General features: G+C 33.9%; 1 protein-coding gene across 3 annotated transcripts in view; it reads left to right on the top strand.

The window, feature by feature from the left end:
* The window catches only part of slc26a5 (solute carrier family 26 member 5), a 47852-nt gene that overhangs the window by 24586 nt on the left and 3037 nt on the right, over positions 1 to 20229 (top strand). Inside the window, exons 4-21 of one of the 3 annotated variants that reach the window (XM_073945596.1) lie at positions 331 to 401; positions 4242 to 4507; positions 6994 to 7133; positions 7554 to 7664; positions 10061 to 10233; positions 10804 to 10968; positions 12758 to 12910; positions 13005 to 13087; positions 13189 to 13336; positions 14974 to 15087; positions 15310 to 15387; positions 16761 to 16856; positions 17034 to 17140; positions 17442 to 17511; positions 17694 to 17786; positions 17978 to 18106; positions 19486 to 19695; positions 20133 to 20187. In XM_073945596.1, the coding sequence (XP_073801697.1) occupies positions 4353 to 4507; positions 6994 to 7133; positions 7554 to 7664; positions 10061 to 10233; positions 10804 to 10968; positions 12758 to 12910; positions 13005 to 13087; positions 13189 to 13336; positions 14974 to 15087; positions 15310 to 15387; positions 16761 to 16856; positions 17034 to 17140; positions 17442 to 17511; positions 17694 to 17786; positions 17978 to 18106; positions 19486 to 19695; positions 20133 to 20187 (2080 nt within the window). In that variant the 5' untranslated portion in view covers positions 331 to 401; positions 4242 to 4352. 3 annotated transcript variants of the gene reach the window in all.

Raw genomic sequence — 20229 nt, 5'->3', positions numbered from 1 at the left:
TGTGCAGGCTTTTCCAACGCACCAAAACTCACCCCTTACAGCCATAAAAGCATGTATGTATATGAATAATGGATTTTACTACTTGAAATGAGACAGAACAAGGTTCATGGCATGGCATCATTCCTGCATGCACAACGATTGCACAATACGTAATCGCTATTGCACTGGCATATTTCTGGCCAATAAATTCAATGGACTCGCACTTCCAAGCATTTAAAAGTGTTTCACAACTCCAGTATGTGCAGTCTGTGAGTGACGTGGTGTCATCTGTCGCTGAAGAGCTTCTGCATGTACCACGCTTTTGTTTGTTTTGTCATTTTCATGTGCCAGAGCGAGTCAGAACTGTTCAAACAGTGCGCTGGATGCTGCTTTTTCAACTTAAACCTTGACTCTCTCCACTGGTAAGAAACAGCCTTTTATACTTCTAATTTTAAGCCCTGTTTGAAGCCCTAAACTGAATGTAGAATTAGCGTGAGTGAATTATTCAAGTCATAAATCTTATTATTATGTGTATATTTTTTCTGTTGCTTGAAATAAGCAGCTAGTTCAACCTAAAATAACATGGGTTCACAAAACAGGGTCTTATCTACAGTATGTCACATTTTAACAGCAGTGGGAAACAATTCAAATAATTTAAAAGTGATATTTTACTGACACCCTTAAATGTAACTGTTTATTTGTTAAACTAGGGACTTTGATTATGTTCCAGTTATTAATCACTGTAAAAATTCTATAGTCAATTAGTCCTGACAGTCTTTAGGTCGTTATATCTTACTAAACTCAGTTAATCATGTTCTAATGCAATTTTATAAGTGACACAAGCTGTTTTAAGTCAGTTTAGCATAATATTGATTGATTCAGCTTAACAATTTAAGGCAACCAGGAATTTTTGACAGTGTATTACATGCCCACAACACACTAGTTCGCCCCAGCTTTTATTATTTGTTAAATGTGTTATTATTGTATTATTATATGTTTGTTATTATACAATATACATGGGTGTGTGCATTTTCTATTTGTAAGACAAAAATGCTTTCAGAACAATCATAATGAACATATAAGTTCATAATATACATTTAAAGGGACAGTTCACTCAAAAATTTACATTCTGTAATTAACTCGCCCATGTTTCAAACCTTTATGCATTTCTTTCTTCTGTTAAGCTAAATATAATATAGATATTGTTGTAAGCTCAAAACTTGTAATCATTTGCGCTGTATTTCTTTTTCCAACTGGAATGGTTAAAGGTTTTTAGCATTCTTTGAAATATCTCCTTTAGTGTTCAACAGAATAAGAAATTAAGATTTGCAACCACTCGAGGGTGAGTAAATAGTGAGCAGGTTTTCTTTTTTGAGTGAACTATCTCTATAGTACCCAATATTTACTTCATGATTGTTCCACAAGAGAGCGCACTTACTCCACATCTGCGACTGTGCATACAATCGCATTCAACTCAAGGAAAATAAATTGGTTTTGGGTAAGATACATTGTTCGTGCTTACTTATTACTTATGAAAACTTAAATTACGCGTTGATCAAATTCTCTGTATATAGTTATCATATAAAGGTCTGCTCAGTAGCTTTATCTGTTTTCTGATATGCAAGAAGAGAACTACATGTTCCATGTTGCATTGCTCTCTGGCTATGAGGTGACGCATTATCTTACGCAGCGCTGTCTTATCGGCGTAGTAGATGACGCAGCTGCAGTCGGCAGTTAAAGGGCTTTCACATGTTACACAGTAACAGGACAGTCGATGCTCTCGCTCTTTGCTCAATTCACCGACCTTGGTTGATTTTCAGGACGCAGGCGGTGAGAGGTAAGATGCTTAGGCTTCTTTCTCATCCATTAAACTACAGTAATAACACAAAACATCTTGGTTGAATTAAATTACCTGCTTAACAGGTTTGCGGAGCTGCAGCTTCGAACAGAACGAAAACAGATAATGTTGATTTCTCATCTGTCTTGAGAGGGAAAAGAGTATGGCAGCAGAGCACGTACGATGATGAAACTCGCAGTCTATGTCATGACTGTTCTGTTGACCTATAGATTTGTCAGATACAGCAACTGCACATTGTGTTTTATTTTTGCTTCCTTGTGAACGAGTGTAAACAAACAGTTACTACAATAACTGAGAGTAAATGGACTGCGTTTAATGCATCAGCACAAATCAAACAAAAAATAATGATTTTAAAAGATGTTTTTGTTATTTGTTTGTGCTTGTTCCACTATAAAACAATGCTGGACGTATAAACAATGCACAGTTGCTCTAGATGTGCATTAGATTTGAAGAATAAAGAGTAATAATAATAATAATACTTTATTGTTAACAATAATATAAATATTAGGAGTAACAATTGCAGTATTATTATTATTATTATTACTATTATTATTATTAGGGCTGCACGATATTGGACATATCTGATATTGTGATATTTTATTTTTCTGCAATAAATATTGTGAATAACTTACAGTTTTACAAGATGGTTTGAATACCTCTATTTAATAGTTTTCTGGGGAGTCTAATCCTATTCAGGCACAGAAACTGAATGATCACAATGCAAAGAATGTGTTTTGTTTCTTTTGCTTTGTCTCATTTCTAGTCCAAATAACGGAAAATTCTTAGATCACGTAAAAAATATAGTTTCATTTTTCATTAAAACAAGCTAAATTGTCTGCCAATGAGGTTAGTAAAATAATCTTGTTTTTGCGTGGAAATTTAGATATTTAGACTAGAAACAACAAACATTCTAGGTAAGAAAAACATTTTGCGTAAATCATATCAATTATATGTAGATAATTAAATACAAAAAAATCTGTTACACCTCCAAACATCATTTTTTTGTGCACAAATGTTTTAAAGTCTCTTGAAATGCTCGGTCACAGGCCTTAAAAACACATGCAAATGATAAACTTTCACTCTATTATGATTAAACCTCGCAGTGACTCTACAAATTACATCAGCTCCTGCTCAACCCTAATTCATATTCAGCATCGCAGATCTTGCGATGTGACTATTGCAGATGTGCACACTGCGATATCAATGCTGAAATAACATGTTGTACAATGCTGATGATTATTATAATTATTATTGTTACTATTATTAAAGATTTTAGCTGAATTACTCTTTACTGAAGTATTCATATTCATTCAATGCTGTGTCCCCAAGTTGTGCATTAACTTGTTGCCATGATATAAATTGTTTACGTTCTGTAAATAATGGTAATAAAATAAAAATCAAGGACAAAATAGTGCTACAGTCAAACTAAACAAAATTTTTTTTAAATCACTGTCTTGTTTGGTCTAATATTTAGGAATGAATGTCGGCATCTGAAAATCTTCTTTCTTATTTTTTTTGTTTGTTTAGCTGTTAATTTATTTTTTCAAAATAGTCAGCATTTAAACTTCTTGATCATCACTGGTCTTGACGTTGAACACAATCAAAATGGCTAAATGAACAACAGATGTCTAGTACTTTCACTTTTGTATGTACAGTACACTATTTAAAAGAGTAGATCTGTTCGACAGCATGGTTTGAACATTTTCTCTTTGTGATTGAATGCTTTAAATAGCACTTTTCAGAAGGAATAAGGCACATTTCATGGAATGACCCTCTTATGTCATCTAGTGCAGTTTGTAATGTTTATATCTCTGCTTTGTAAACTTTAGCCTTCACCAGCAATGCCACTGATATCCAGTGCATTTCATTTTACTATGGTCTTGTGATCTGCATTACACTGTACTAAAAATGGACTGGATCCACGCATGGGCTCTTCTTGTTGCTCAAGCTGTACACTGTGTCCTGGACAGGTTGTGTGCTTTAGACACACTAGATTAAATCAAAAAACCATATTACATTTCATATTATTTAAGGAAACAACATTGTTTAGTTTCTATGAATGGATAAAAAAATAATGCATTAAAAAACTGACAGTAAAAAAATTAAAAGGCTATTTTATTTAACGTTATTCATGATATTTTACGTGTGCTTGCTTTTGATGCAGAAGTCAATGATGTGACGTATCAGAAATCTCTTCTCTAGCAGCCTGTACAAACTAAAACTGGCTGTCATTCAAGATTATTTTGAGGACTTGTAATTATACACCCACAGTATTTGACCACTGCAGGTCTCAAGTCATTAGTGTGACGAAATGTTTTGCTACCTAATAGCCGATCAACAAAACATGCTTGAATAAAGTCAGCATTGCTTGTTCTGATTTCTGAATTCCTTTCTTTCTTCACAGACTGCTAACTTTCCAGCGTTCTTTGAAAACAGGAAGAGGAAGTAAAGCAAGAGCACGAGCGCATTCTTATAGGTCATCACAGCCTGACATGCCGGTGTTTCCACTGCAGCCATGGAGCACGTAACTGTTAGCGAGGAGCCGTCCGCTACACTAATGTACCATGTGGAACGACCCATATTCAGTGAAGCCTATATTGACTCAGAGCTTCTGCACAAGAGGAAGAAGACACCCAAACCCTATAAACTGAGAGTAGCAGAGCATCTCTGGTAGGGTTATTTTAATACATATAGCCTTCTTAATTGCTCATTGTAGGTCTGATGATGGGGTCAAAAGTCTGAGGCTGCTTTGAGAAATATTCTGCACCATTTCTAATCAAGTAAACGTAGTTGTTTATGTGATACTTTGTACAGATCAGCAGATTTTTTTTTCCAGTAGAGCACACTATTAATTAATTATAGTTATTAATTATTCAAAATTCTCACATTTAAATGTATTGTTCAGTTTACTCAAATTGTATATTCGGTAATGAAAGAAATATTTATAAATTTATGACCTGTAGTAATATCAGACTTCTGAACCTTATTTTATCCTTTTTTAGTTGATTGATTGATTTTATTTGACAATTTTTACAAAAATATTCAAACAAGTCCAGTTAAACTAATTCATGCATTTTTTTTTAAAAAACTGTCGAGGATAAAATACACAAAAAGCCACAGGCTTATTTCCATTGTGGGCCTCAATATTTTAAAAAAATTAACAAGCAAATCATAAATGGAATGCAAACATCATCAGCTCAGCAACTCGGCACAACAAAATCCTCAACTTCAACTGTAAAACAACCACTTTTTAATTTCCCTTCTAAAAACCCTCTCAATTCGAATCTCTTTAAAAAATCGTGGGCAAAACATTCCTAGCAGCAGAGCTATTACACAAAAAAGAATGCTTAAAAAGAATGTGATTCACTCTTAAATCTATATGGGTAAATATCCCTGCGACGCGCTCTTGTAGAATGACTGTGTACCACACTAACTAAAACATAAAATGGGACCATTTACTTTAAAATCTTAAAAACCATCACTAATTTTAAAATGTTTACCCTTTTCTCAACTTTTAAAAAATGACTTTGACTATAAAGTTCATTATTTAAATGTGTCAGTGGGGGTACTTTCATAACAATTCTACACAACTTATTTTGGGCCGTCTGCAATTTATTTTTCATTTTTTTTAGAACTACAGCTGTACCAAAAAGCTGCAGCATAGTCAAAGTATGGCTGCACTAATGCACTAGCTAATTTTTTTTAAAGTTTGGGTATCTAGGAGCTCTGCCTGTCTTGCTAAAAACGTTATTTTTTTAAAAAATTTTTTAAATGAACTATATAACAGCCATCTTTTCGCCTGTCGAATTACTGTCGAATCTAAAATGCAATCTAAATATTTCACTTCCTGTTTTAGAGTGATAATTTGATCCATTACTTTTATCTCTGAACCGATACATATTCTTAGTTTCGCAGCTAAACCAAATAAATAAATTCAGCTTTACCCAAATGTAAGGACAATTTATTAAGGCAAAACCAGTTGCATTGCTTCACATGATATCTTTGACTTTCTCAGCTGTAATAGTGGTATCAGGTGTAACCCTTGTCTGAACCTCTGAAAATTGGTTTAACTGATAAAACGGCTGTGTGACTAAGTAAACAACCGTTTATTTATGGCCTCCTCCATTATTTTATCATGTCTGGCATATAAGATTGCAGTACTACTATGTTACACAACTGTCCCGACACATAAGATTTGTAAACCTGTCTCTCCCAGTCTGAGCTGGTTTATTAACTGATGATTCACTTCTCAGACAGACTATAACTTAAATCGTCATTCAGTGATAATCATTTCCTCCATTACTGAATCTAGTTCAAGTATGATGTAATAAAATGTTTCACGTCTGATTCGACATCAAGGATGTAAAATGGCTTGGAGAATTTGACCTTGAATACTTCATATTCAATTCATCTTTATTTCTTTAGCGCTTTTATAATGTAGATTGTGTCAAAGCAGCTTCACATAGAAGATGATACTAAATTGACACAGTGTCAGTTTTCAGTGTTGACGTTCAGTTTAGTTCAGTTCAGTCTGGTTTAATGTTAACCTCTGAGAGTTTAAACGCTTAAAAGCAAATCCATCGATGCGCAGCTCCACAGGTCCCGAACCATGCGAGCCAGTGGCTACAGTGGCGAGGAAAAAACTTCACCAATTGGCGAAAGTGAAGAATTAAAAAAACTCGAGAGAAACCAGGCTCAGTTGGGCACGACCATTACTCCTATGGTCAAACGTCTTGTGCAAAGCTGCAGTCTAGGTGCCGGAGGCTGGAGAATGCTGGACGTCTATCGTGGAGAAGCTGCAGGTGGGAGAGGTCACTGGTTGGTGTACAGGCTGTCCCTTCAGGATCGTTGCGAAGACTCGTCTGTCACTGGGGGCTTACAAGGATCAGTCTCATGCTCTCCACTCCTCTATAACCACCACAGCAATTGCTCTGGATACGGCCTGGTCCAAGATTATGGAAACCTCTGAAAAAAAAAAAAAAAAAGACTAACATAAGATGCCGTTCAAATTATAATGTCTTTGGGGAAGTGTTCCTGGCTCCGTTTGCTCTAAATAATGCAGACTAACAATCCTTTAGACGATTTGGATTTCAAAAGCATTTGTGTTTTATGTGTATGCTAACTTCATACTAACGTTCATCGCTCTCGTTTTTCAGCTGTTCGTCTGAGAAAGTCAAGTCTGTTGTATTTGGTTTTCTACCCATTTTAACATGGCTGCCATCATATCCACTAAAGGAATATCTTTTTGGGGACATTGTCTCAGGAATCAGCACAGGTGTAATGCAGCTACCTCAAGGTGAGATATCACACAGAAAACAGTGTAATGTTAAAAAATGAACTCTGGGGTTGTTTACTTATTTATTTATCATGAAATTAAGCATAATTATGATTGTTACATAATTATTACATAATTTATGCAATGATACTTTGCAAATAGCTCTGTTTGAATGCAGGATTTTACAAAAATGTGGACTGGAATATTCCCCCTGAATTGAATAGCTTAAAATTATGTAAAAAAAAATAAAAACTAAATTAGGTTTTAATAAAAAAAAAGGGGTTATGATAGATTTTTTTGGTCTATGATGCAATTTAACATGCCTAATAACAACATATAGTAATAGTATTAAATCTGCGTATACACTTATCCATTACAACAACACTGTTATTTATTAATATTTGTATTTTTCTCTCTTTTTCTATTTGTTATGTTCAACAGGTCTTGCTTATGCAATGCTGGCAGCTGTCCCTCCAGTGTTTGGCTTATATTCATCATTTTATCCCGTCCTGTTATACACATTCTTTGGTACCTCCAAACATATATCAATAGGTGAGATTCTTGAGGTTTTTAATAACATGCATGTGACCTAAATAAGGTTTCAGCCTTAGACGGACCACCCAGAGTTGGTCCATTGATCGTCTGTTGATAGTTTTTCACATAACCTCTACATGTATTAATTTAGCAGACACCTTTATTTAAAGCGACTTACAAATGAGGTGACAAAAAAGTGCTTCCCCGACCTGGAAAGTAATACTCGGATTGATTGAATTTTAGAATGATTTCAATTAGTCAAGAATGTTTATAATTTAGTTAAAAGCGATTTATTTTATAAGCTACAATAATAATAATAATAATAATATAGTTTATTTTAGATAAACCCACCCCACACCGCACTTCACAATTTCACATGTTATTCAGACAGTCTCAGAATAAGCTGCGCTGTGTGACTTCCTGTAATGTGACATTCCTCCATACTGTTTTGCTAAGTCATAGTTATTATGCAAACCATTTCTGGCAGACTAAACATGAGCAGTTCAGTTTGATATGATCTAAAAAACAAAAACTTTTCCCCTCATTTCTGGATTCCTGTACCTTCGTCTCATCAGATCAGAAAGCCACTTTTTTATTTCCTGCCAAATATACCTGTTAACAGCTCTAAAAGTGCTTTGATTGCAATGTCCTGTTTGTCGTGAGTACTGAAATAAAATAGTATTTTAAAGAGGTTTATCAGCGAGTTTTATGGGTAGGTAGATGCCCTGCGGTGTTGTTTTTGTCTCCTGTTTAATGTGGAGATCTTCAATCCCTCTGAAATCACAACGGGATGTTAGAAACTCCACAGAGAAGATGGATCAAAAGTTCAAAAGTCAGAAGGTTACTCAAGCCAGAGTTGTTGCTTCAATATCTTGCTTTCTCAGCCCCTGTGGTTTGCGTTGAGAGCAGGAGAATTGGCGCTTGTTCAAACATTTGGTAATGTCCTGCTGCACAGAGGCATGCTTTTTCTTGTTTAAACAACACTCATGCTCCGTCCTTCCATGGTGTAATGGCAATATAATACAGACCAGTTTCAGAGGGCTTGCATTGGTAGAGCTCATGTTTATATATGCAGTAGGACGTGTGTTTTTCCTCATATGATTACAGATGCTTTTGCTCCCCTGACAACAACACTCATTCACCATACATGGTGTACTCAAGTGATTACACCACCTGTTACTTTCTCACACAATGGTTCTGTAAGGCTTAAAAAAAGTAATTAAATCAAATTAGTATAAATCTATATATAATCTACATTATAATATACAGTTAAAGTCAAAATGATTAGCCCCCTTGTTTGTTTTATTCCCCAAATTTTGTTTAACATTTTTTTCAGCATATTTCTAAACATAATAGTTTTAATGACTCTTTTCTAGTAACTGATTTATTTGATCTTTGCCATGATGACAGTAAATAATATTTGACTAGACATTTTTCAAGATACTTCTAACTAGGTTAATTAGGCTATTTAGGCAAGTTAGGGTAATTAGACAAGTTATTGTATAGCAATGGTTTGTTCTGTAGACCATCAAAAAATATAGCTTATAGGGGCTAATAATTTTGACCTTAAAATGGCTTTTAAAATTTTTTAAACTGCTTTTATTCGAGCCGAAGTAAAAACAATAAAAGAATTCAAAGGGAAGCATTGATTCTGACTCTAACTGTACATAATAATGACTGAGTAATAGATATTACATTATATGATATTGAACTAATAATAATTGATATTAGTTGTAGTAGTAATATTAGTACATAGCATTTGTTTTATATATATTTCAAAAATATAGGTGGGAATGTAATTGGAAATAGTAGTTGTAACAATATTAATAAATATGGATTACAATATTTTAAGTTGTATTAATCTTTATAGTAAATATGATGATGATGATGGTAATAATAACTATACTTTATTTGCATTTGTTTTACAGTAACATAAAAATAAATAAAATAATAATATATTTATAAAAATATATCTTATATTGTATAATAATTTATTTATTATTTGATATAGTAGTAGCAGTAATGTTGTTATTATTATTTTTAATTTTTCTTATTGCTATTATTTTATTATTAATAATAAAAATGTTAAAATAATTAAGTATTTAATTTTGTATTATGTGTAAAGAAAGATAATAATAATATTTATAATAAATTTAGGTTGAATTACAGTATTATAAAAACTAGCATTTAATTATCCTAAATTTAATAAACTGTTATATTATAGTAATTGTTGTTGTTGTTATTGTTTTAGAAGTAATACTAATAATGCACTTTATATTATTTTAATGTTTATTTTTAAAAGTATTATGCATTTATTATTATTATTATTATTATTATTATTAAATATTGCATACTATTATTAACTTTAGCACAGCATCTTTAAGTATTAAGTTAAATGTATTGTTTTTTTTCAGGCACATTTGCTGTAATCAGTCTGATGATTGGTGGGGTTGCTGTAAGAGAGGCCCCAGACTCCATGTTTATGGTCAATGGGACCAATTCTTCACTGGTTGTGAATATTGAGGCCCGTGATTCCAGAAGAGTGGAGGTGGTTGTAGCTCTGACAACTCTAGTAGGAATCATCCAGGTGCGTCACTCTCTGATCGCCTCCTTACCATTCCTTTGAGCATCATATTAATTATACAGTCTTCTCAATACTTTTTGAGAATTATTTAATTATTTCTATCTTAAAATAATTTTTTGTAATATTCTTGACACACTGGAACCATAGCAGATCAAAACAAGTCCATTTTTAGATGTGTTTGTTAGGCACACAACTAAATTCCTGCAACACAGCTGAATATTCTTATTACAAAACAGACTGATTGCCATGTTTAGTAGATCACACACTTTTTTTTCCGGAAAAAACTTGACTGCAGTTTTTAGTTCACTCAGCTTATAGTCTCTTCTAAAGGGGAGCAACTTTATAATGACATACTTTGTACTAGAAAGAAGTGCAGTACAATGTTACTATAAACCTATTAAAAGCAGTCCATGGTACACATAACAAACCTCTCACACACTGTTTTTAATTGGCACCTTTTATGGAATACTGTTAACCTGCTTGAGCCGATTACTTCATGTTATCCTTCTCAGGTTACTATAGTTACTTTCAGATTGATGTTTGGGAACATAATTGTTTTTCGCTCTCCTGTAGTTTGTACTGGGTCTGCTGAGGTTTGGTTTCCTGGCGATTTATCTGACTGAGCCGCTGGTGCGAGGTTTCACCACTGCCGCGGCTGTGCACGTCTCAGTGTCGCAACTCAAGTACCTGCTGGGAGTGAAGACTGCACGCTTCAATGGGCCTCTTTCTGTAGTGTATGTGAGTAAACTTTTGAGAGTTAGTTTTTTGTTAACCTCTTTTACATTATTTAATGAACATTTAGACCCTGTTTCCAGATAGTATTGTCAACATGTATTTAAATGCATCTCTGTGACCACTTGTGTTCAGATTTGTTGAAGCTCTTCTATCATATTTTCATTCTGCTTTTGTGTGAGTGCTCAGTGCGACATGAATGAACAAACCATGTTATGTGCCTTATGAGAAGGCCCAGAATCTGGAAATACACAGATTGAGTCTATTTATTTACTTGTAAATGTGTGTCAATTTATATTTATTCAGTGTTTTAATTTACTTCAGTAATATTATTGACTCATATTAAAATGTTCATATGATTTGTTTACAATACAATTTGTAAAGTAATATTTTCTGTCTTATAGTAGATATATGAGACTTGCTTTGTTTATCAAATAAGTTGATCTAATTAGATTTGCATTGTAAACATGAAATAAAAGTTGAAAAGGTATTATTTTTTTATTTTATACATTAAGTTTTACTTGTAATACTCCCAAAATATTAATGTAAATCTCTAGATTTTTTTTTTTACAAAATTCTCTGCAGAAATAGCAAAAAATGCCTGCAGATTCTGTCTGGCCCTATTTATGAGCAGCAGGAAAGCAAGCAAATTAAAACTATGTGGATTACAATTAAGATTTAGATTCCGACCAAGCAGTTTAGCATTTAACAGATGTTTATTATACATGTAAACGTAGATGTCTTGACTAAAGCAAGGCTAAATCTAATAGACGTCTTAAAACAGCCCTAAACTAGACTTGTCAACAAATATACATATTCCACAGACTTCACATGTCTAGTCATTCATTTCTGTCCATTTGATAATTAGTCTAGTTTTGAGCTATTCTTAAACTTCTGTTAGATTTTTTTTTACTGTTTTTACTGTACAAATTTAGCCTTGTTTTTGCAAAGATTAGATACCAATAAATGTCTATAAAAACTTCTTTTAAACACAAAACATATGCAGGTTTTTTTTGTGTGCTTTCTCATAAAACTTTTAATGATAATTTGTTGGGTAAGATATTTGCTGGTCTTCGTGACTATTTGAACATTTTTTGTGTTTACACTACAAAAGTACCTCTGGAAGTAGTCAAAACAGATTAGACTCTGTTTACACCTGTATAAAACATCTATTTGCAAGGAGATTGAAAAAAGGATCTTACGATTCTTTGGTGTTAATTTTGTTGGTAACACTTTACAATAAGGTTCATTAGTTAATGCATTTACTAACATGAACTAATCATGAACAACACATGTACAGCATTTATTAATCATAATTGAACATTTACTAATCCATTATTAACATCCAAGTCCATGCTTGTTAACATTAGTTAATGCACCATGAGTTAACATGAACTAACAATGAACTACTGTATTTTCATTAACTAACGTTAACTAACATGAACAAATACAGTAGATGTATTGTTCATTGTTAGTTCATGTTAGTAAATGGATTCATTAACATTAACTAATGAACCTAAGAAATTTGAATTTAAAAAATGCTCAATGAAGCTGTACAAATACTTGCAGGCCTCTTTCGTTCGGTATCACTCATGTTTGGTTTGCTTGATGGTAATTGCTTAAAAATGAAATATATGACTTATGTTTGCAGCATGTTTCAGATAATAAAATGCGACTATTTTCAAATGTCACTTTAAAAAAATATATATAAAGCTAAATATTAATAAAATAAGACTCTAATACTGATCTGTAATTGTTCTTTTATTTTTATGTTTGTTCACTTTATTTTCCCCAGAGTCTCGATGCTGTCCTCAGGAACATTGCAGACACTAATATTGTCACTCTAATTATTGGGCTGGGGTGTACTGTGTTCCTGTACATCATCAAACAGCTCAACGAACGCTTCAAGAAGAAGCTACTTATCCCCATCCCTGGAGAAATCATAGTGGTAAAGCTTTAAATGCCTTTCTCATGAAACATTGTGCTCATGATCACACACAGAAAATCCCCCTGTTTAAATGCATGATGTTGTTCTTGTTTAGGTAATTGTGTCCACTGGTATCTCATACGGGATGCTTATGTCTGAAAACTATGGTGTGGACGTTGTGGGTAAAATTCCTACCGGGTAAGATTTACAGCCATGCTTAAATATACAGAATTAACGCTGTTTGTATTTTTGCAAATGTTCCCATTATAATATTTCTTTCCTTAATGTTTTGTTTGAAGGTTGCTGCCACCCAAGGTTCCAGACTTCTCAGTTTTTCCAAACCTCTTTGCAGACGCCGTTCCTATAGCTGTTGTTGGATTTTCCATTACAATCTCATTAGCCAAAACCTTCGCTCTAAAGTATGGCTACAGTGTTGATGGAAATCAGGTAGAGGAGAAAATTAGGTGTAACAGTACATTTTTTCGGATGATTTTCAAATGTTTAAAACAAATGTTGTCATTTTTATAACGGATAATAATAGTTGACGTTTTACATATCTTCATTTGAATAAATCACATGATAGATTTCTAAATCCCATGGTTGATGAGTTAGATGAATCAGAATATGAATTTTACTACAAATATAACAAAACAATTTTTATTGTAGTTAAATGATAGTAACCACAAAATACCTTTGGTTTTTATTAGTTGAGATAATAGAAATTTCATAATAGAAATAGAATAAAAGAATTTATTTGAAGACAAAATTGGTTAACTCATGTTTCATTTTTCTGTACTGTTATTACACTTTTGGTATTGTCATTGTACTAAAAAGTATTCAAGCACTGAATATTGCATTTAATTTGAAGAAGGATAACATGAGCTAGCACATTTTACAAACAAATACATCGCCCCAAAGACATTTTCCAGGTTGACAGTGATTTAAAATGAGATGCATTGCTGCACCGTAATCTAATTCAGTTGTCCTATTCTTCATTGTTAAAGTAACTTGATTCTGTTTCCTTGAAACAGGGGCCTGGATGTTATTTAGCTGCCTTTTATTTGGGTTTCTATGGCTTTTAAGTTGCAGTTGAAAGTTTAAATCAGCCAGACCCCACTGTTACTTAGTTACTTGCCATTTAGTGGATACTTTTGTCCAAAGTGAGTTACCGTACACTAATTTCAAGGATAGTTCAAATGGGGCAAATAGTGCAAAGTGGCAAGCCTAAGTGAACAGCAGTTATAGAGATGGATTGTGACCAGTTTTCTTGTTTAGTAACAAGCTTTTGTGCTGAGCAAACATCATTTGCTTTATATAGAGTGGCAGGCCTTTGTTTAAAACAGCATGCCAACAATCTTTTCACTATTTGCAGTGTTTACATGCATGTACACTTCTTTTAGATTTTTCTTTGGTAAGATAAAAAAACAACAGTTTTTTAAATATATTTTTGTAACACTGCAAATAGTTTTGATAAATCTTAATTCATCCTTGCTGAGTAAAAAGTATTCATATCTGTTTTAAAAATTGAATGATTGTGTATAGGCATGAACCGGTATAAGAATTTAATGGTATGATAACCTTGGATAAAGGTATCAGGGTTTCATGTTATCACTGTATTGTGCTCACTACTCTAAAATATATTCTTTTTAAATGTAAAAAACAAACAAAAAAAATCCCTTTTGAAAATAGTATATTCTATTTTTTGAAAGATTTATGATAATTTGGAGCAGTAAACATGTCAGGCTATATAATTTAAATAAATAATCTACTTCTGCTGTCTTCATTAGTTTCAAAAACACAGATTTCTTTACAATTCAAAATGGCATCTTTGGATATTTTTTTCTGCTGGAGATACTGTTGACCTAAAAACAAAAAAATTTAGGCGGTTTTAAAACCTTGACTTTTCCAAACTGCGGTATATCTTGAAAACGGTTATCGTCTCATGCCTAATAGTGTATATCGTGCACATTATGTAAAATGGGGTTACAAATTGCTTAGTTCAAATCTTTCACAGCACTTATACAACATTTTTAACATTGTTATGGTCCCAAAGTGAAGTCATTGTGCATTTCATGTGCCTGTAGGAGCTCATCGCGCTGGGACTTTGTAACTTTGTCAGTTCGTTCTTCCACACGTTTGTCGTCACCGCCTCAATGTCTCGCAGCCTGGTACAGGAGAGCACTGGAGGACATACTGAAGTAAGTCAGACACATTTGTGTAATATGCCATATCGATGATTCGAATAAGGATTAATGCAAATGATGATTGCAAGGATACATTTCCCGAAATGGAGTGTCCTTCAGATAATGACCTCACCACAGTGGTAGTATCACTGCTGTAAAAGCATAAAGATAAGATAAGATTCAGCCGTGCCTCCCGAAACGCTCAATTTAATGACGGTAATTTGTGTGTGTCTGTAGATTGCAGGTCTCTTGGCGTCCCTACTTGTGCTACTGGTGGTGGTGGCCATTGGATTTGTCTTTCAGCCATTACCCACGGTATGTGAAGTGCTATACGTATAGTTCGGTTCTTTTGGTCCAGATTGAAAAGGAAAATACTACATGTAGTCTTCATTAGCCCCTTTCACATTGGTAAACCGGAAAATATCCGGAAAATGACAGGATCGACTTTACCGGTATATTCAATAAAAGCGTTGTTCACACAGGCAAAAACGTTCCGGAATTTTTCCGAAAAAGATAATTCACATATCCATTCCAAAATTCCAGTAAATGACATCATTAACCAGAAATGAGCTCTAAGCGACTGGGCTTGTATTTGTAAACTTAGAAGGGGTCAGGCTTTTGTTGATGGATGATGGTAACGTTACATATTATGTGTGTGTGCTGGCGCTCACCGGCTGCTTCACGTGCACGCATCAAGCAAATGAAGCAGAGCTTAAAGGTAAAAAACGGCGGTTTACCATAAACATTTTATCGATAATTTTTTCCACAGTTGGCATTAAGAAGGAACATTGAAACGTATCTGACTAACATCTTGCAGCTAAATGTGTCTGGAAAAATATTTATTTTCTTAAACATGTGAATGCGTCTGAGAGTTCTGATTGGCTGGAGTAGACGTTTCACGTCAGCAAGGGAACACGCTCTTTCCGGCAATCTTCCTTCTGCGTTTACACAGGGCAGCATTCTGGAAAATTACTAGCAATGTTACAACTTCTCTTTCCGGAAAATTGGCGGAACGAATTTTCAGGTATTTTCAAAAATGGCCTGTTCACACATGATCCCTTTACGAAAAAAAATTACTGTAATTTTCCGGATAGGTCTGCATGTGTGAAAGGGGCAATTGACTTTCACACTGTCATTTTTAAGCCAAACCTAAATATAAAAATCTGCATTTGTTCTGGATTTATTAGATTTTGGGTTGAGAAAAATGTTTATATTTACCTTTTTGTCAGTAATGGTGTGATTAAAGAAAATTTAACATATATAAAATATTGTCATTTAAAGTTTTTTTTGTCTAGAAAATGACTATTGGTGAGAATAACCTTTTTTTTTGTTGTTGATGCAATATAAAATTACAGCTTTACAGGTTCATTACAGGTTTATTCCACCATATTTTTTTAATTTCTCTTTTGAACATATAACAATTAAACATTCTAATCATTCAAAATCACCTTTTTGGAATTTCTCAAAGGTCTTGGTACGCTTGTTTGGCGTATGTCGGCAGCATTCATACTTAATTGAACTGCAATGAACAGATCAAGTGCACAAGAGTTTAATTTAAATTAACCCAAACCTGTCAATAAATCGGAGAAGGTATGTTTTGTAGTCTGTTTTTTTCTGGGCAAAACCAAAGAATTCTTGCAAAACGTCAAAGGTGATGTTTATTATTGTCATCTTTGCACTCTCATCAGACGGTGTTGGCTGCTATCATCATGGTTAATCTCCTGGGGATGTTTAAGCAAACAAGGGATATTCCAGTTTTATGGAGAAAAAGCAAGATTGAACTGGTGAGCGTCTGAGGGAATTCTCATTTGGCTATTCATCATAATGTTTTTACCAATTTCCAGTTTACTTATGCTTTGCATTTATTCTTTTCTTTGAGAGACTCATTTTACTCTGTATTGGGTTATTTTTTGGACACGATTTGTTGTTTTTGCTGTTAATGGCTGACATGTTTTTTTCAGGCAATTTGGCTGGTGTCTTTTTTTGCATCGGTTCTCCTGGGCCTGGATTATGGTTTGGCGGTTGCCATGGCTTTTGCTATACTCACCGTGATTTACAGAACACAACGGTAAAACTCCAAGTCTTAATGCTCTAATGTCAACTAATACAAAACACAGAATGCTCTTTTGCTGGATAAAACTTATGCAGGAAAACTGCTCTTGATGTAGAAATAAAATGTATTTACTTATTTTCCTCCTCTGGTTATTACTATTATACAATACTATTATTACTTACTATTATTTTTTATATATATAATGAACCCTGTAGTAAAATATACTATTAGATGTAATATACTGTATGTATTCTTTATAAATATATAATTTCATGAATGTTAATGTCTGATTCACATTTTTTTCTTTTGTTTTAAGCCCCAAAAATGTCGTTCTTGGACAAATCCCAGATACAGGATTGTACTTTGATGTGGATGAATATGAAGAGGTAAGACATTTAATTTTAAAAAGTTCCTATGTTATATTTAGAGGAGACTGAACTTATAACCATCACATTAGACTTGGAGCCTCTACTCCATTCATTCTCAGCTCTACTTAGTCACAGGAGCCAAACTGGCCCTCATTTAACTTATTTTTTTTTCTTATCTACCGTTTGTTCTCTTGCTCAAGGCTGAGGAATGCTCAGGGATTAAGATTTTTCAGTCCAATTCCTCCATCTACTTCGCAAACAGTGAGCTGTATGTCAAGGCCCTCAAGGCAAAGGTAAGTCGAAATGCTCAGTGTTATGATTAACTTGTGGTTTAGACCAGAAAAGTCTTTTACTGTTCTGTCCTTGAGTGTGTTTGCCGCATCCTGTGAAAGTGAAACGTTTCCATGAACAACAGGTGTTTGGCCTTGTAAAGTTCAGTCCGTTTCACAGATGTGGTTTACATTTTTACTTTGTATGCCTTCAGACTGGAATTGACCCGGAAAAACTGCTTGATGCCAAGAAATTACAGCTCAAATATGCCAAAAGAGACACAGAGGGTACAAAGACTGTAAACCAAGGCTCTTTGCTGAAGAAAAATGCAGTCGTCTTATTGGTATGCTTTTTTTTCTTCACCTGAACATATTTCATCTGTAACTTTGGCATTTTCTTATCTTTTACACAGATGCTTGTAGATTTCATGTTGCAGCAGATAATTTTCCATGGAATTGTAGAATTTTCATAACAAAATTGTGTTTTGATTCATGTGAAAGTAGAGGTGTGCAGTTATTGTCAATATATTTATTTTTGTGAAAACAATTTTTAATTAATAATTATATGCTTTTTGCATCAGTGATAGTGTTGTCACGAAACTGGAATTTGATACCAATCGGTGCTAGGATTTTGAAAACGTCCATTTCCCGCTGACATTTGAGCGCTACTGAGCACGTTCTTAAACAGCCCTGATTTGCCGTTGTGTTCACATGCTCAACACAAATGACTGTGATTGGCTGTGAAGGTCATCAGTTCACCGAACTCAACACTGTTTTGAGCCTTTTAAAGCCACAAAGATCAGCTGATCTGTTTATAAGCTGACATACAAGCGATCGGCTGTTGAATCAGCTGATTTTCTCGGCTTTAAAGCGATACAGTGTCCATGTATCTGTAGTTAAACTAAGTAAACAGAGGTGAGTGGTGAACTGATGACCTTCACGATCAATCACAGTCATTTCTGTTTAGCTTGTGAAAACAATGGCCAATCAGCGTTGTTTAAGAAAGTGCTCAAATGTTAGCAGGAAATGGACATTTTTTAAATTTCAGTTCTAATTGAGATCTAATTTTAGTATTGTGACAACACTAGCCAGTAGATGGCGACAAGTCCCTGTCTTAAACACTGTTATGTTGAATCATTAAATAATTAGCAGATTTGTTCAGAAACGATGCAAGAGAACAAATCATTGACTCAGATTATTTCATTAAAAACAGATTCATTCAGGAACAAGTCATGTAACTCTAAAATGCACAAATGTTCTGTTCCAACTTTGTTTGGAATTATTTACATTGACGAAACAACAAAAATCAGACAATACTGTGTCAATACTGTCAGTCATTCAATATTTAACGTTATTGATCGCGTTCTAGTGTTCATGAAAGCATGAACTTGCTTGTGTATTATTCACAGAATTATTGATTCATTTAAACTTCATTCCAATAGATTTCATCACACAGTGAATGCTTTTAGATTTAAGAAGGTTTTTTAGACAGCTTATAACTACTATTACTATAAGACGATAAATATCTCACACACCCATATCTTTAAGTAAATGATTGCAATCCAAATGCCATTTTACATCTATGCAAACTATATAACCTTCACCCAGGCCCATGAAGCACACCACTATATCTATTCCATATTATAATAAATCTCTCTTTGTAATGCAGCGATTTAGTGATGCATCATTTCTGACTTTGATATATTCTGCTATGCCCTAATAGGACATGGAGCTGGGCGTCACTCATGAAGTCCTGAACGGGCCACAAAAACCAAAGCATGTACACACCAATGGCCAGATGACCGAGAAACACATCGAATCTGAATCTGAGGATGAATTCTTTCTGCAGCGTCTCACCCCCATTCACTCCGTCATCCTGGACTTTACTCCTGTTAACTTTATTGACTCTGTAGGAGCCAAAACCATTAAATCAGTAAGTCGACAGCTTTTATTCTCAAACAAGACCGATATTTGCAACCTATCTGGGTTAATATGTTTGACCACATGCTGAGCTGTTACATATAATTGCTTAGGTGTTTGTTTGTTGTTGTTTTTTTGCAGGGTAAGGAGGAGATTTCCATTCTGTTTTACTATTTCTCACACTTGGAGTTTGATATTTAAACAAACCCTCAACATTTAGTATAAAACTTTAAGATATTACACTTTCGTAATTATTTGGGCGATGGATAATGAGCTGTGCAGTTACTGAGCGATATCATTTATATTTACTCGCGTAAAAAAAGCAATAAAATACCATAGATCCAAGTTGCTCAAAACAATCTGAACACCTTAGCAGCTCTTTCACAACTTTTTGACAATCACACAAAACATTGTAGAAACGTTATGCAATTGTTTTTCTTTGTCTTGCAGGTGATCAAAGAGTATGCAACAGTTGACGTGAAGGTTGTACTTGCTGGATGTAGCAGTAAGTTATTTATTTCAAATAAATAAGTAAATCGCAATATTA

Source organism: Danio rerio, chromosome 4 (assembly GCF_049306965.1).
Source record: "Danio rerio strain Tuebingen ecotype United States chromosome 4, GRCz12tu, whole genome shotgun sequence".
In the NCBI taxonomy this organism is placed as follows: domain Eukaryota; kingdom Metazoa; phylum Chordata; class Actinopteri; order Cypriniformes; family Danionidae; genus Danio; species Danio rerio.
This window is presented reverse-complemented; position numbering and strand designations above follow the sequence as displayed.